Source organism: Neolamprologus brichardi, chromosome 9 (genome assembly GCF_056152115.1).
Source record: "Neolamprologus brichardi isolate AB-2024 chromosome 9, ASM5615211v1, whole genome shotgun sequence".
Taxonomy (NCBI): domain Eukaryota; kingdom Metazoa; phylum Chordata; class Actinopteri; order Cichliformes; family Cichlidae; genus Neolamprologus; species Neolamprologus brichardi.
This window is the reverse complement of record NC_142112.1, coordinates 4,167,501-4,185,532: the sequence shown is the minus strand read 5'-3', so window position 1 is coordinate 4,185,532 and position 18,032 is coordinate 4,167,501. Positions and strand designations below refer to the sequence as shown.

At 44.1% G+C, this 18,032-nt stretch overlaps 1 protein-coding gene across 1 annotated transcript in view; it reads left to right on the top strand.

Annotated features, from left to right (window-relative positions):
* Window positions 1-18,032, top strand: part of sspo (SCO-spondin) — a 112,301-nt gene that overhangs the window by 7,145 nt on the left and 87,124 nt on the right. Inside the window, exons 11-26 of the mRNA XM_087845737.1 lie at window positions 198-354; window positions 3,094-3,337; window positions 3,426-3,567; window positions 3,647-3,782; window positions 5,983-6,155; window positions 6,433-6,651; window positions 6,741-6,906; window positions 7,039-7,291; window positions 11,602-11,812; window positions 12,167-12,261; window positions 12,340-12,596; window positions 14,104-14,238; window positions 14,503-14,705; window positions 14,787-14,914; window positions 16,450-16,559; window positions 16,649-16,798. Of these exons, the coding sequence (XP_087701863.1) occupies window positions 198-354; window positions 3,094-3,337; window positions 3,426-3,567; window positions 3,647-3,782; window positions 5,983-6,155; window positions 6,433-6,651; window positions 6,741-6,906; window positions 7,039-7,291; window positions 11,602-11,812; window positions 12,167-12,261; window positions 12,340-12,596; window positions 14,104-14,238; window positions 14,503-14,705; window positions 14,787-14,914; window positions 16,450-16,559; window positions 16,649-16,798 (2,779 nt within the window). The remainder of the gene's footprint in view (window positions 1-197; window positions 355-3,093; window positions 3,338-3,425; window positions 3,568-3,646; window positions 3,783-5,982; window positions 6,156-6,432; window positions 6,652-6,740; window positions 6,907-7,038; window positions 7,292-11,601; window positions 11,813-12,166; window positions 12,262-12,339; window positions 12,597-14,103; window positions 14,239-14,502; window positions 14,706-14,786; window positions 14,915-16,449; window positions 16,560-16,648; window positions 16,799-18,032) is intronic.

Here is an 18,032-nt window from a genome sequence, read left to right as displayed (position 1 = left end):
CTTAAAAATATATTGACAATCACATTTAACAAGATGTTAACAATGCTGACTTTTATGACTTCAAACACTAAATTTAAATAGATTGATAGCACAGTTTACAACAAGTAAACAGCATAATGTCACAATAACACAACCATATCAAACAATGTGTGCAGATGGTTTCCTGTAAGATCACTTTGTGTTTCTGTGTCTTTCAGCTGGACCCAGCAGCCTACATAGACACCTGTCTTTACCTGGTTTGCAGCCTGTCAGCCAAAGAGAGGGAGGGGGCAGTGTGTGACACCCTGGCTAGCTACGCCCGAGAGTGTGCCCAACAGCACATCATCTTAATGTGGAGGACACCCACCCTGTGTGGTAAGGAAATGTCTCACGTCTCCTCTATCCTCCCCTGCCTTCTGCTCTCAGAGTGATCTTGCATTACATCTGATAAATGCAACGACACCCAGTCGTTGCATTTATCAGATGCAATGCAAGATCAGTCAGTGGATCAATTCAATAAAATTGCTTACACAGCATTTAGCTAAAGTTTGCTAACATCATAGATATAAAAAAGGGAATGTAGCCAACATGATGTCACATGATGGTTTGACTCACATTTTGAAGCCTCTGTTTCAGCATTCTTGGTTGTAAGGAGCCTCATGTCTCTATATTGCAGTTGAGTATGGTAATGTAGTGTCAGGGTATATAATTTGTGTCCAGACTTACTGACTATTCAGCTAATGCTATCTGATTGGTTAGCCAGAAGCATCCATAAATTGCTTTGACACAGAAACCTGGATTTTAATTTAGGGTCTGTAGGTTCTAACTTTATTTTGAACTCAGTAACAGTATCTATACGTAGGACTCTCTCTGAGTTTCAAAGCAGTGCTGACTCACAGCACATTATTATAAACTGTAAGCAACCATATCTTCTCTCACAACAACCGGTCGCAGCAGATGGCCACGCCCCTCCCTGAGCCTGGGTCTGGTGCAGGTTACTTCCTGTTAAAAGGGAGTTTTTCCTTCCCACTGTCACTGCTGCATGAATAAAATTGAATTGAGTTGAATATCTCTGGCTAGGTTAGGGTTAGGGAACCTCTCTTCTTTAATAAGAATAAGAATAACTTTATTTTTCCCGAGGGAAATTCTTTTGTCATGTACATGCTCAAAGCAGCAGGAGAGACAGAGGAACAGATGAATAAGATATACAATATATACAATAAGAATAGTAGGATACAGTAGGATAGTGCAAGACATAGTATCAAATAACTCTAACGAAGTAATATATATGACTGTATCCTGGAGAATAAATAACTTAACTATCAGTGCAGGCGATTCTAGAAAGTGACGTAGTATTGTGCAATAGAATAAAGGGAGTAGCAGCGTATGATGGGGGGATGAAACACATATTCAATAAGGTACTGTTGGGTAATATTGCACGGTCTGGAAGGGAACAGAATAACATTGGTAAACGTCTCAGGAAAATCACCTACAGAGTGAGGAAGAGTTATACAGTCTTATTGCCACCGGCACAAAGGATTTACTGTGGTGGTCAGTTCTGCATTTCGGGGCAATGAGTCTTTTGCTGCGTTTGCTCTGATGGTCCATCATGGGGGCGTGCATGGGGTGGGAGGGCTTGTCCATGATAGAAACAAGCTTTTTTAGCATTCTCCTTTCAGACACCTCCAGGTTCTCCAGTCTGACACCCAGGACAGAACCAGCCTTTTTAATCAGTTTGTTCAGCCTGTTGGCATCAGCTGTCTTCACCCCACTTCCCCAGCACACAGCTGCAAAGAACACAGCGCTCTCCACCACAGAGGGATAAACATGGTCAGCATTTTCCTACCAACATTGAAGGACTTGAGTCGCCTCAGTAGGAAAAGCCGACTCTGCCCTTTTTTGAAGATAGCATTGGTGTTCTTGGTCCAGTCCAGTTTACAGTACAAGTGTACCCCCAGGTACCGGTAGCCCTCAACGATCTCCACATCAACCCCTCTGATGGTGACAGGGTTAGGAGGAGGAGCCTGCTTCCTAAAGTCCATAATCAGTTCTTTTGTCTCTGTGATGTTAAGTTGTAGGTGGTTAAGCTCACACCACTCGACAAAGCTGTCCACCACACTCCTGTACCCCTCCTCCTGTCCGTCCCTGATACAACCCACAATGGCTGAGTCATCAGAGAGTTTCTGCAGATGACATGACTGAGACTTGTACCTGAAGTAAGACGTGTAGAGGGTGAAGAGGAAGGGTGATAGGACCATCCCCTGCGGCGCCCCCGTGCTGCTCAGGATGTTATCTGAGCGACAGATAACATCCGACTTGGCCGACTTGTTAAATAGTCCGTAATCCAACCTACCAGTGGGGCGTCCACCTGCATTTCCGTGAGCTTATTCCCCAGCAGTGATGGTCTGATCGTGTTAAAAGCACTGGAGAAGTCAAAGATCATGACCCTCACAGTGCTCCCAACAATGTCCAGGTGAGAATAAGCCTGGTCCAGCAGGTAGATGATGGCATCCTCCACGCCAATACGAGGTTGATAGGCAAACTGCAGGGGCTCCACGAGCAGACGCAGATGTCTCAGGATGAGTCTCTCCAGTGTCTTCATGACATGTGAGGTCAGAGCCACTGGCCCGTAGTCACCGAGGGTCAACAGGTTAATCTTTTTAGGGACAGGAACCAGGCAGGGTGTCTTCCAGAGTGATGGGACTCTCTGCATTTCCAGACTCATGTTGAAGATCCGATGTAGAACTCCAGACAGCTGGGAAGCACAGCACCTGAGGGCCCTGGGACTGACACCGTCAGGGCCAGCAGCTTTACTGGAGTGGAGTCTGCCCAATTCTCTTTTGATGTCATCTGCTGAGAGGGACAGGGTGAGACAGTCTGAGGGGGCAGGAGAGGGGGGAGGAGAAAGGAGAAGATGGGAAGAGCTGGGTGTGGAGACAGGAGACGCAGGGCAGTCACACCTATTGAAGTGCAGATTTAAGTTGTTAGCACTTTTGACGTCCCCATCCATCCCAACACCTCTCTTTTGTCTCAGGCCTGTCAGATTGTCAATATTGTCCTGATGAGAATCACGCTATAATAATGCTGCTTTCTCTCTTTTATCTGTCCTTTCAGACCGTGTCTGTCCCAGAGGTCAGGTGTTTTCAGACTGCATATCCTCCTGTCCTCCCAGTTGTACTTCTCCACAGCCCCCCGCAGCCATGGGCCAGTGCAGGGACGAGTGTGTTGGAGGATGCGAGTGCCCTCCAGGCCTCTATTTTCACCAGGGAAGGTGTCTGAAAAGAGACGATTGTCCTTGCTTTCATCGCAGACGCACATACCAGTCAGGGGACAAAATACAACAGAGATGCAACACCTGGTGAGGAGGGAGTCTTTTCCTGTCAACTCTTCATCGTTTACCCATTTTGCCCATTTACGTTCAACTCTTTTTGCCTTTACCTTGACAGTGTGTGTAGCTCGGGTCAGTGGCAGTGTACTGGGGAGAAGTGTGCAGCAGAGTGCGCCCTGATGGGCGGCTTACAGGTGACCACTTTTGACAAAAAGAGGTACTCGCTGCAGGGAAGCGACTGCTCCTTCATTGCTGTGGAGGTGAGCCATGTGTAGAGAAATGCAATCAAACACATTTGGCAGATTTGTGCATTGTTACTTATTCTCTGTGTGTTTTCAGGACTTTGTTGACAGGAAGGTAGTTGTGAGTGTGCGCTGTGGAGATTGTACGGCAGGGGGAGGGGAAGGAGGAGGGGGGTGTCTAAAGGAGATGTCAGTAACAGCTCTCCGGACCACAGTCACCATCACAGACACCGGTATAGTATGAAGGTTTGCTTGATAGATCACAGGAAATCAAATCTAGATGTGTCTAGTAGTTTGTTTCTCTTACTGTTCTCTTTAGGTTCACAACACAGCTTTACCCAGCATTTAATGCTGCTTTAGACCATCGACTGTATACAATAACAACTCCAAAATCACGAACAAGCTTGTGTCCAGTTTGACAACTTTAACTATATACCCATCGATTTCTAGGGATGGGTATCGTTTAGGTTTTATCCGATACCGGTACCAAACCGGTACTTCTGAAATGGTGCCGGTGCTTAAACGGTGCTCGAATCGGTGCTCGAATCGGTGCTCGAATCGGTGCTTAAATGTTTAGCTGTTGTTTTGTAAAAAGATAACCATGTTAGCCTTTTCTGCAGCTATGGGGCATATATGGTATCACTCTGGGCTGGAAGCAGTGCTTAAACAATGGAAAAAACACAAACTTTGTCCAAAAACCTCTCATGTTTAGCTGTTTTCCACTTTTTCTTTGGTCATTTTAGCCTTTTTGGCCAGGGTGAAGGGAGTATCTGCCATCAAACAAGAAGACAGCCGCATGTAGCTATGATGATGTTTGCTAGTTCACCTTACATGCATTAATGTAATAAAGTGGTTAGCCTACTCAACGTAAATTACACACGAACAACATTAAGCTACTCACGCAGAGAAGAACGGCTGCTGCTGCATCATCATCCTCATCATTTCTGCTACACTGGCAGGGCTAGGGGCCAGGACTCTATTCTTCGGGTTTTTGGGGGATGTTGCTAACTCCGGGTCCGATAACAGGCACCACACCCGCAGTAGATGTGCTCGGTCTTTGATAGCAAGCTATCAAATACAGTGCATTTCTCTGCTTTAAAAAAAGGTGTTTCATCAGATTCGAGGTGTTACCTCCTTTGTAGTGATGTGCGAATCATGAACGAATCGTTCAATAAGAATCACTTTACTGACTCACTGACTCATCCCTGTTGCTGTTAGCAAACTAATTTCATTAGTAGAAATATATCTAGCTTATAATTAAAACTGTGTGAAAAAAACAAACATAACAAACATTTCTGCTCTGAATTGGAAGAAAAAACCCTGAGTAGAAGCTCACATCAAGACAATAGCTCCTCAGTTCACAGTTGCGTCGCTCTGCTAACATGCTAACAGCACATTTGAGCTACTCACCCCCTCCCTCCTGGCTCAAAGCTTCTTCTTCTTCTTCTTCTTGGTTGGCAACCAATGTTAAGGTTCATTACCACCTCCTGGCTCACAGCTCAGTGGACATTTAGATGAGAAAATATATATTTGACACATTTGAGGAAATTACTAATAAAATAAAATTAAAATAAATAAAATAAATGTTCCCTTTAAAAATCTTTTTATTTTTTGCTCTTTTTTGCTCTATAAAAATAGTTGTTTTTCTTTTTCAATCACTCAATTTAGCAGTAGGATTTACATGAAAAGAGAAACAAATTAAGTTTGAGTGAAAATGTAAATTCTTTGCACTCTCTGGGCAACTGACTCAGTGACTCAAATGACTCAAAAAACCCGATTCACTTTGGTGAGTGACTCATTCAAACTCGATTCAGTAAAAAGAATTGAATTTACCATCACTACTCCTTTGCACAGTATCACCTTAAAGCAATTGTTGCAGGCTGCTGAGTTTGCATCTGTTGCTGTGAAGTACAGCCAGACTTTTGACCGCTTCGCCTTGGGCATTTTTAATCTGTAGCTCTGCTCTAAAAGAACGTACGTACCTGGGCCCGCCTACTATCCTCGGAAACGTAAAATGATTGGCTAGAATCCAAAGTGTATCACAGCTCAGGAAAAAAAAGCACCGAAATAAAGCACCAAAATGTGCGCTGCTTTTCGGTCTGGTTACTACCGTTTATGTCAGAACCGGTGCCATCATCAATAAGTCAGTTATTTACAAAAAATTATAACATAGTTTTATGTAGTTGTTGCAAATGTATTAACCTGGGGCAAAGGTGCGAGATTGTGGCTATTTGAGGAACTGCAGTTTTTGGTACTTTTGCAAGGACTTCTTTTTACAACCTTGCAGGCTGCAGCTTGTGTCATAGTGCAGCATTTTTGTGCAATCAAAGCACAAACAGGTTTTTATAGTAGACACTGTAGAGCGTCTTGGACTTTTAGATCGAATGTGGTGATTGCATTCTGATTGGTTACAGATGATATTGTTACCTTCAGGTTCAGTGACACTGAATGGCCAGAAGGAAGCGGTGCCCTTGGTAACAGGGGATCTAGCTGTGCTTAAGGCCTCCTCCTCATTTCTGCTCATCCAGATGTTTGGAGCCCAGATTCTGTGGTACCTAAATGGACCCCTGGCGTTCATCACCTTGCAGCCTGGCTTTGGAAACAAGGTGATCTTCAAACTACTCCTAGTGCTTTCATTATACTGTCCAATTGTAACATGGTTCCGAGGTCCAGTTTAGTGACCCAAGGTAGCTTCTGCAGATTAGCAAATTAGCTGTACAGATGTCACCCTCAAGTTATAACATCATTTAAGTGGGTGTTATATAGAAATGCCCCAACTGTAATTTTGTCACAGAGCCAACCTGTGATCTGCAAAGAAGTAAGACACGTTCTATTATGTGGAAGCTCAATCCTTCTATGTTGGACATGGGTATATATGACAAGGTGCGCGGCCTGTGTGGAACACTGACCTGGAACCAGCGTGACGACTTTACCACCCCAGAAGGAGATGTGGAGAACAGCGTGACATCCTTTGTGGCGAAATTCACAACAGAGCTCTGCGCCCTGCCTGGTGGAGCTACACCAGAGGCCTGCTCCACGTACACCCAGAGGCGACAGTATGCAGAGACTGTTTGTGCTGTCATCCACAGCCCCATCTTTCAGGTGGGTGTGATGGGTACTTCTGGTCGTCTCTCACGAGTTTGTCGCCTTCGTTTTTATTCACACCTGCACCTCCATCTCTGATTCTACAGTTGTGTCACGACGTGGTGGAGAGGGAGCCATATTTCCGTCTCTGTCTGTCAGAGGTTTGCAGCTGTGTGCCGCAGGGAGCCTGTCACTGCACCGTCCTCACTGCCTATGCCCGACACTGTGCTCAGGAAGGTGTTGCGGTCCAGTGGCGCAACCACACCTTCTGCAGTAAGCTGTAGGACCGTTGTTTGTGTTGTTTTGAGGCTTTGAGGGAAAAGTTATTACTATTTAGAGACCAAAAGAATGTTTTTTCTGATACAAACCAATGCTCTGCTACGCTATCTCTTCCTTTCTCCCCAGCAATGCAGTGTTCAGGGGGTCAGGTGTACCAGGAGTGCGGTCGCACTTGTGGGAACTCATGCTCAGATTTGAGACACGGCTGGAGCTGTGATGACAGTCGCAGTCAAAGATTGTGTGTTCCAGGCTGCCAGTGCCCACCAGGGCTTGTGCAGGACCAGCAGGGTCAGTGTGTCCCCATCTCTTTGTGCCCATGCATGCAAGGAGCAGTGATGCATTCACCTGGGGCCGTGGTTCAAAATAACTGCAACACCTGGTATGTAGTCAAGGAGTTTGTCTCACCTTTCTGCCGCTACACACTTTGATCATGAAATACGTTTAGATTGAGAATTTTTAAATCTTTTATGAAATATTAAAGATGCAGATGTACACAAAAAAATAAACACTTCGTAAATGCATCAGATCTCAGTGGGGAAAAATCATACTGGATATCAATACTGGTATGGACTGGTCAGGAACCAGAGGACGAAACATCATTTAATGGAAATGAAGACTACCAACCTGCAGATGGCTAAATTCAAAGTGAATAAAAGATGCAGTGGTACTCAGTAGTTTGTATTGCCCCCATTGTGGTGGATGGTGTCCGGGGATCTCCTCCCTGATCAGGAGCAGGGCATCACTGAGCTGCTGGACATTCTGAGGTACACTGAGGTCAAACACAATGTCCCACTGTTGCATTTAGGTCAAGTGAGGTCAGGGCCAGTCAGTGGTGTAAAGTCCTTTATCCTCCAGGATCTGCCTGCATACTCTCACCATATGAGGCCGGGCATTGCCGTGCAGCAGGAGACTCCCAGGACTGCGTGCACCAGCGCAGGGTCTGACAGTGGGTCCAAGAAGCTCATCCTGATACTTAAACGCTGCCTAGCTTGTAGAGGTCTGCATGTGTTCCCCAAACCATCACTGACCCACCACCAATCTGTTCGTGCTGAATGATGTTGCAGGCAGCTCTCCACAGATTCTCCAGGCTCTTTCACATCTGTCACCTGTGCTCAGGGTGAACCTGCTCTGAAAAGCACAGAGCACCAGTGGTAGCCCTGTCATTTCTGCTAGTTGGTAACTGACAATGCCAAATATCAAACTGGGCCCCATGGAGCGGGGCGGTGAGTGTAGAGCCCACTACAAAATGAGTCATACACACCGGTGACCTGCTGGAGGTCATTTTGTAGCTCTGGCAGTGCTCATCATGGTCCTCTTTACACAGAGGAGCAGATACTGGTCCTGCTGATGAGTTAAGGACCTCCTTAGAATAAATGTTTGTCTCCTGGAATTGATTGATTGATTGATTGAGTTTGCTCTCCCTGTGTCCAAAGACATGCAGTTTGTGGGGATGGGTTAATTGAAAAATCACAATTGCCCACAGGTGTGAATGCAGGAGTGAATGTGAGCCCTGCGACAGACTGGCGACCTGTCCAGGGTGTACCCCGCCTCTCACCCTATGATAGCTACGATAGGCTCCAGCACCCCCCGTGACCCTGAAAAGGATAAGCGGAAGCGAATGGATGGATGGATCATCCAGAGGGAAATTGGGTTAAGGCTGCCAGCCTTCTGACCATACAGGAAGACAGGTCAGAGAGGTATAACAATGGAAAATGCACAACATGAGGAAAGACGAAGTGAAAAAAGAACTTCCCCCAGACTGAGCTCCAACAGCGAGATCAGTTAGAGAACAGAAAATAACCCCAAAACTGATCAGCAGCCCCTCTGCTACTTAACTGACCACATCAGTATCCCCTGATGTCTTCTGATTAATCTGGTATACTAAACTTCTGAAGAAAGCAGAAATTAATGAAGTTACTTAGGTGTCATTTTTCTTTGACCTCATATAGATGATTGCTGTTTTGTTTTTTAACAGTACATTGTAAAAGCAGCCCTTTCTCTTTTATGGCTATCTGAGTGCAGCTTTTATCATTCACCACCGGTCATAAAGACTCAGTTGAAGTAAGCATGTTTCATCATCATTGTTTGCAGAGCTACAGTATCATACTGACCCGGTTTCATGAACAAAGTCCTGTTTTATGAGTGCTGTAGGCGGGGACGCATTGTTACAGATTTGTGCCTGTTCATCAGTGAGGAACAGGTCGGTCTCTTTGGAAACTCCTGACGTTGTGAGCCTGGCCGTAATACCTGGGGTAATTTGAATTTAGCTGTACCCTTGTGAACATCTGCACAAGTTAGCATTTGCCCAACTTTTATGTCGTATACGGTGACTTGCAAAAGTATTCGGCCCCCATGAACTTTCCCACATTTCGTCACATTACAGCCACAAACATGAATCAATGTTATTGGAATTAAATGTGAAAGACCAACACAAAGTGGTGCACACGTGAGAAGTGGAACAAAATCAGACATGATTCCAACATTATTTACAAATAAATAACTGCAAAGTGGGGTGTGCGTAATTATTCAGCCCCCTGAGTCGATACTTTGTAGAACCACCTTTTGCTGCAGTTCCAGCTGCCAGTCTTTTAGGGTCTGTCTCTACCAGCTTTGCACATCTACAGACTGAAATCTTTGCCCATTCTTCTTTGTAAAACAGCTCCAGCTCAGTCAGATTAGATGGACAGCGTTTGTGAACAGCAGTTTTCAGATCTTGCCACAGATTCTGGATTGGATTCAGATCTGGACTTTGACTGGGCCGTTCTCACACATGGATATGTTTTGTTTTAAACCATTGCTGCCCTGGCTTTATGTTTAGGGTCGTTGTCCTGCTGGAAGCTGAACCTCCACCCCAGTCTCAAGTCTTTTGCAGACTCCAAGAGGTTTTCTTCCAAGATTGCCCTGTATTTGGCTCCATCCATCTTCCCATCAACTCTGACCAGCTTCCCTGTCCCTGCTGAAGAGAAGCCCCCCCAGAGCATGATGCTGCCACCACCATATCTGACAGTGGGGATGGTGTGTTCAGAGTGATGTGCAGTGTTAGTTTTCCACACATAGCGTTTTGCATTTTGGTCTCATCTGACCAGAGCAGCTTCTTCACATGTTTGCTGTGTCCCCCACATGTTTGCTGTGTCCCCCACATGTTTGCTGTGTCCCCCACATGTTTGCTGTGTCCCCCACATGCTTGCTGTGTCCCCCACATGTTTGCTGTGTCCCCCACATGTTTGCTGTGTCCCCCACATGTTTGCTGTGTCCCCCACATGTTTGCTGTGTCCCCCACACGGCTTGTGGCAAACTGCAAACAGGACTTCTTATGGTTTTCTGTTAACAATGGCTTTCTTCTTGCCGCTCTTCCATAAAGGCCAACTTTGTGCAGTGCACGACTAATAGTTGTCCTGTGGACAGATTCCCCCACCTGAGCTGTAGATCTCTGCAGCTCGTCCAGAGTCACCATGGGCCTCTTGGCTGCATTTCTGATCTCTCCTTGTTCGGCCTGTGAGTTTAGGTGGACGACCTTGTCTTGGTAGGTTTACAGTTGTGCCATACTCCTTCCATTTCTGAATGATGGCTTGAACAGTGCTCCGTGGGATGTTCAAGGCTTGGGAAATCTTTTTGTAGCCTAAGCCTGCTTTAAATTTCTCAATAACTTTATCCCTGACCTGTCTGGTGTGTTCTTTGGACTTCATGGTGTTGTTGCTCCCAATATTCTCTTAGACAACCTCTGAGGCGTCACAGAGCAGCTGTATTTGTACTGACATTAGATTACACACAGGTGCTCTCTATTTAGTCATTAGCACTCATCAGGCAACGTCTATGGGCAACTGACTGCACTCAGACCAAAGGGGGCTGAATAATTACGCACACCCCACTTTGCAGTTATTTATTTGTAAAAAATGTTTGAATCATGTATGATTTTGGTTCCACTTCTCACGTGTGCACCACTTTGTGTTGGTCTTTCACGTGGAATTCCAATAAAATTGATTCATGTGACAAAATGTGGGAAAGTTCAAGGGGGCCGAATACTTTTGCATTCACTGTATTTAAATGACTGCAACTGCAAACTATAGATGCACATAAGAGCGTGATGCATACTTGGTGGTGCAAGAGCTCTGATGAAATCACTCTATGTTCCTGCTTGCTGATACAGGATAGGTGGATTTCATTGCATTTCTTCACCATGTAACGGCAGTGTGCATTACTCTGTGGGTTTAAGTAACTTACCGATGGCTCAGATTCGTTTCTCTCTGATTTCTAATATATTGGGACATGTTGGTCTGTACAAAGTCCGTTTTGTACGTGACTTGTTTCCTTTGAGCTGGTGATATCTGTCTGGGTAATTGCTATGAGGAAACAGGGAAATTCTGGTTAATCATTAAACAGATATCTTAAATGACATACAGTATATCAGGTCACGTTAAATGAAAAACACGGGCTGTTGATTCAAGTGAATCATTAAGTGATTCTCGTCACGCCTCAGCTGCTGTTAAAGGACAATAAAAATGTATGGATGATAGTTTAATGTCATCACTATGAAGTCTGCTTTATAGTGTATTCACTGTTTCCCCTGCTAAACCAAACTTGTTAATAACAACGTTTCAGTAATAATCTTTAATAGACCTATAATGTCTTGGTAATACCATTCAGTAGATGTTCATACTAACTCCACTCCCTCGTCTCTTCCCTCCATAGTGTGTGTGAGCAGGGATTGTTTAACTGCACTCAAGAGCTCTGTGAGGAGGTGAACCAGTGCCCTGGCACTCTGGTCTACTCCCCACGCTCCTGCCTCCTCACCTGCTCGAGCCTGGACCCTCCTGGCCAACAGCAGGGGTCAAGCGTCACGCAGTCCAGCTGCAGAGAGCCCCTATCTGGCTGTGTGTGTCCACAGGGGACTGTCCTACTAGTGAGTGAAAACCTTTTTGTGCAGGTTTATGCAGATGTTGCTGTAGGTTTATGACGTGGTTTCATTTCTGTTCCAGTCATATCCTCCCGAGGCCCTGCCTATTAATGTCTGCAGGGTACTAACATGGCTTATTTCAAACAGCTGGTGAACAGAGGAGCTTCACTAAGGGCCAATATTAGATAGATAAGGATTATTTTCAACGTCAATCGTGCAAAAAATCATGAATTCCTTAATGTCGGCTCCAAATTAAATTTTATGGTGTTTTGTGAGTTTAGAGACAAACAACACAACGAGAGCTGTGGTCTTTGATCATGACCAACATTTTCGTACTTTACATCTTTTCTTTTCCTTCAGGGCGACCGCTGTGTTCTGCCAGATGAATGTCCATGTCACCACAATGGTCGACTTTATTACAGCAATGACACCATCACTAAGGACTGCAACACATGGTAATGTATGAGCTGAGTGCATCAAAATTCTTTAAGATATAATAATTATAAACGTATTCTTTTCATTTTTCCCTGCAGTGTGTGCAATGAGCGCCGCTGGCACTGTGGCCGCTCTGCCTGTGCTGGTGTATGCGTGGCAACGGGGGACCCACACTATGTGACGTTCGACGGTCGTTGCTACTCTTTCCTGGGTGACTGCCAGTACGTGTTAGCCAGGGAGACCAGCGGCTTATTCAGCGTCACGGCGGAGAACGTGCCGTGTGGAAGCACGGGAGTCACCTGCACAAAATCAGTCACCCTCAGTCTGGGAAACACGGTCATACATCTTCTAAGAGGTAGAGGGCTCAATGGTGCTGCTAAATGAGAGTTTATATCCAGCACACATTGCCCCTTGGAACCCATGTGAGAGCAGAATACTGCTTTAGAAAAAGCCCCCTTATTCACAAGAGGTCACCACATAGTTCATATGTCAGATTTTTACACCACATACCCAACTACTACACTCAAACTAGAGACCTTCTGATTCATACTCAAACATGTAAATCATTGCACGGGTAAGCTACTTGCCCTCAAAGGCAAAACCCCGAATGTCCCATCAAACAAGTTTGTCTGTGATCTGATATCTTGAGTTTAACTTAAGTTTTACTGAAGTTTTGAATAGGGATGGGTATCGTTTAGGTTTTATCCGATACCAGTACCAAACCGGTACTTTTGAAACGGTGCCGGTGCTTAAACGGTGCTCAAACCGGTGCTTAAAGAATGGAGAACACACACTTTGTCCAAAAGCCTCTCATGTTCAGCTGTTTTTTTGTAAAGAGATAACAATGTTAGCCTTTTCTGCAGCTATGGGGCATATATGGTATCACTCTTGGCTGGAAGCAGCTTAAACAATGGAAAAAACACAAACTTTGTCCAAAAACCTCTCATGTTTAACTGTTTTCCACTTTTTCTTTGGTCATTTTAGCCTTTTTGTCCAGGGTGAAGGGAGTATCTGCCATCAAACAAGAAGACAGCCGCATGTAGCTATGATGATGTTTGCTAGTTCACCTTACATGCATTAATGTAATAACGTGGTTAGCCTACTCAACGTAAATTACACACGAACAACATTAAGCTACTCACGCAGAGAAGAACGGCTGCTGCTGCATCATCATCCTCATCATTTCTGCTACACTGGCAGGGCTAGGGGCCAGGACTCTCCTCTTCGGGTTTTTGGGGGATGTTGCTAACTCCGGGTCCGATAACAGGCACCACACCCGCAGTAGATGTGCTTGGTGTGAGGTCTCGCAGCAAGCTATCAAATACGGCGCATTTCTCGGCTTTTAAAAAAAACGCTATGCGTCGCCAGGTGTTTCATCAGATTTGAGGTGTTACCTCCTTTGACAGTATCACAGTATCAGCTTAAAGCACTTGTTGCAGCTGCTGAGTTTGCATCTTTTGCTGTGAAGTACAGCCAGACTTTTGACCGCTTCGCCTTGGGCATTTTTAATCTGTAGCTCTGCTCTAAAAGAACGTACGTACCTGGACCCGCCTACTATCCTCGGAAACGTAAAATGATTGGCTAGAATCCAAAGTGTATGACATCTCAGGAAAAAAAAGCACCAAAATAAAGCACCGAAATGTGCGCTGCTTTTCGGTCTGGTTACTACCGTTTATGTCAGAACCAGTGCCATCATGGCACCGGATACCGGTACCCATCCCTAGATTTGAATCACTTGTGTGTTCTTAGGTGCTGTTTTTATCAGACATGACTCACAAATGTGTCCTATTTCTATTTTGGCAAAGTGATTGTACTATGTGAGGAAAGTGAGAGTCTAATTGCTAAACTGTCTGTGACATTAGGTAATGCTGTGACAGTAAATGGGATGCCAGTTAGCCTACCAAAGTCTTACAGTGGCAGTGGCCTGACTTTGGAAAAAGTTGGCCTGTTTGTCTCCCTCTCGTCACGTCTTGGAGTCACTTTGCTGTGGGATGGAGGTAAGACGCACACATATAAACTAAATATAAAAGATCCTTTGCAGAAAATACACAGAAAAACATTGAAATACTTAAAGTGACACGCATTTGCTCCTTTAAAGTAGGGATTTAAGTTCATCCCTACTGGCCGTTAGAGTGATTGCAGCCTCTCACAATTATCAGTATTTACAACAACATTAGTATATGTAGTTGCCATAGTGTCTGTGCCTTGCTTAAAAAAACTGTCCCATAATTGCTGCTTGCAACTTGCATTTCTTCTTCCAGGTATGCGTGTATACGTGCGTTTGGCGGCCCATCTTCGTGGTCGGGTCGGGGGCCTGTGTGGTAACTTTGATGGGGACACAGAGAACGACTTCACAACACGGCAGGGAATTGTGGAATCGACAGCCGAGCTGTTTGGAAACTCTTGGAAGGTCAGCCCATCCTGCCCTGACGTGGCAGACCAGGACCTCCGGGACCCCTGCGCTGTAAGTTCACATTCACACACACACAGAGGGATTTTTGGTTTTAGTCTGCGTTATGCTAAGTTCTGACACTGTCTTCTTCAGCTGAACCCCCACAGAGTGACATGGGCCAGGAAAAAATGTGCTGTGCTGACTCAGGGACTCTTCTCAAGGTGCCACCCTGAGGTGCCCTTTCAGCAGTATTATGACTGGTGTGTCTTTGATGCTTGTGGGTGAGTGGCAGCGCTAATCTATGCAAGACATATTAAACCTAAAAAAATAAATATCGTATTTTTTGGACTATAAGGCGCACAGGATTATACGATGCATTAAGTGAAACAAAACAGTCAGATAAGTCAAACTTTACTCAACTCATTCTTCTTGCTTCCTCCACTTCTGTACCATTGATTCATTAATGCTGAATTATCTGCAGCTGCTCTATTCCCATGTAGTTGCAGTATATTAATGACTAACCTCGTATTGTGGATGGATTATCTCAGTTGTTCTCCTGACTGAAGTTTAGTCCGTTTACAGCATCCTGCCATGCGATTGCATTTGTCCCTAACCATCAGGAACCCTCACGTTAACTTTTAGCGACTGCAAATAAGTTAGCGTTCATCCTCCAGCTTCACTGTTTATGTTATGCTAACATAGCTGTGTCGCTAGCAATCACGTAGCACATCATTATATAGCAGCTAGCCCAACTTCAGTAACCCTACAAACGTCACTGCTGTTTAGTTTTCTGTCTTCATTTATGTTGGAAGTGATAACAGAGCTGTATGTTTTATTGTTTCAGAAATCTGTCAGAACATGCTATATCATGTTTAGGTGGAAGCTAGCAAGCTAACTTCCTGCTAACTTCTAACACTGTTAAATGTAATAAATCCTGTTTTCATGGATGCCTGGATGTTAAACTTAATAGTTACACCTGGTAAAGCAGCAACACTGATCATTTTATTAAAGATGAAAGAATTTAGACAGTTTTTAACTCTCAGTGATGCTGCAGTGTTTGTTTGACTTTGGGACCTACAGCTGACGGAGTTTAGGACCCAGATTCCTCCGTGAGGCTCCTGACTACGGCAGCTGTAATGCTCCAACAATCCATGAAGCGGTGCGGCTTCCTAGCTACCAAAGTCATACTAAAACATTTTTTGACAGGTTTTTGAGCGCTGTGCAACACATAAAATCGGTTTGAGGTCAGTAAGCACAGCCAGAATTCATGCATAAGTATTATAAGGCGCACTGCAGATTTTTGAGAAAATTAAAGGATTTTAAGTGCGCCTTATAGTGCGGAAAATACAGTTGTATCTAGTGTATTTATAATGCTGCAAAGTTAGTGGGGTAATCTATTTTGCACTTTATCATCAGCTGTGTGAAGTATCTAGTTTCACTTTACAGATTTGTTTGAGTAAAACGGTCCGTACCCTTTTGCAGTTTTGTATAAAATGTAAACGTTAGCAAACAATCCCTGTTTTTATGAGCATGAACTGAAATCTGATTAAACTGAGGTAAGAACAATGACTGTTTATGATATCAATTATCATTTGGTGAAAGAAAAATTTACTTGACCAAGAAAAATGCAATCTTCAGTCACTGGGTTTTAGTTAAAAAAAACTGTCCGCTGTTACAAAAATGATTACAGGACTGCCACAGCGAAGCATGCTGCTTATACAGCAGTTAGTAAGGAAAGATGTAACCAAGTCATTCTAAAACTGTGTATTTGGAGTAACAGTTTAAAGGTAGCTTTGTTGTTTGTCACGTGTTTTAGCTGTGACTCAGGTGGAGACTGTGAGTGTCTCTGTACAGCCATCGCTACCTACGCCGAAGAGTGTAACCGGCGAGGGGTCTACATCCACTGGCGGTCCCAGGAGCTCTGTCGTACGTTGGGGACCATCCTGCACACACACCCATACCTGAGCTGATGTCCGGGGCACACTCTCTCTAACTTTAACTTCATCTCCCTGTAGCTCTGCAGTGTGACAACGGGCTGGTTTATGATCCCTGTGGTCCAGCTTGCTCGCGTTCATGTCCAACCATTCAGCAAAGTCCACATTCCAGCTGCGATGCTGTTTCCTGTGTGGAGGGCTGCTTCTGTCCTGCAGGCACTGTCCGACATGGTGAGACAGACTCTGCTCTGTCCATAGCTGTGATGTATAAAACTGAACACTACAGTTGACACTGTATCGGTATTTTAATGTGACAAAGCAGAACTTGAAGCCACATGTCAGAAGAATGAGAGGAATGGGTGCTGAATATGTGTGGGAAATTAAACTTATACTACATGCAGAACAAAAACAAACTAAAAACTGAGTGATGTGCACATTCACACACTGCACAGCAGCAGTAACTTCACTGACGTGCCAGTTTTCAGGACTGGTGCAGGAAGAGGACCCAAACGTGGGGCTCTGAGACAAACAAGAGACACAAAGGCTGAAAGCAAATGTTAAAAATCTAAATCTTTCGGCTCGACTCACTAAAAGAGCCGGCTCTTTCGGCTCCGAACCGGCTCTTCAGGTTGTTTTGTTGCTTTAATTAATTTATTATTAACAATAATATAAAATTATCACAAAAGGAATTACTAATATAAAAAAACCTGTTTTTATTTATATATGTTTATATATAAATATATATGCGGTGGCCCCAAGAAACAAAACACGTACAAACTCCAAAACACATTTCTAGCATTAACTGAACTACCAAAACAGAACAGATCACTTAAATTACACAATTGAAAGCATGTGTGTATTGTTTGTGTATTTATACACAAGCACTCATATATATATTCAAATAATTAAAAAAAAAAAAGTTAATTTACCTGTTACTACCGCACACCAAATCCGGTCGCTGGTACTTGCTGGCTTGTATAGCCACTAGGTAACAAAAGCTCAACACTGCCCCCTAGCATCCTGGAGCACTTCTGTTGTCTTTTGTACATGTTTTGTCTGTAGGGGCCACCGTAAATATACTTTTATTTATTTATTCACTCCACATAAAATGTAATAAATAAATCATATAATACAAAAATCAATTATTCACATTTCAACTTTTAACTATTTAAATTTTCAGCTTTTTCCTTTTAAACTAATTTAAAGTGAAACAACACAAAACACTGCAAACCACAACACAATTAAATATAAATTAAAATATGAAAACAAAAAGAAGATGCATATTCTCTGTCATATGGACCTGCATGAATAAACTTTCTGAATCCTTTATCATCTGCAACCGAAAATAGTTGTGGATGATTACTATACCTTTGTAATGTGACGTTGTTGTCCCTGGCTCTCTTTCTCTCTCCCTCCCGCTCTGTTCTTGTGCTACTGAGTGTAACTACCGCCCCTCCCCCCTCTA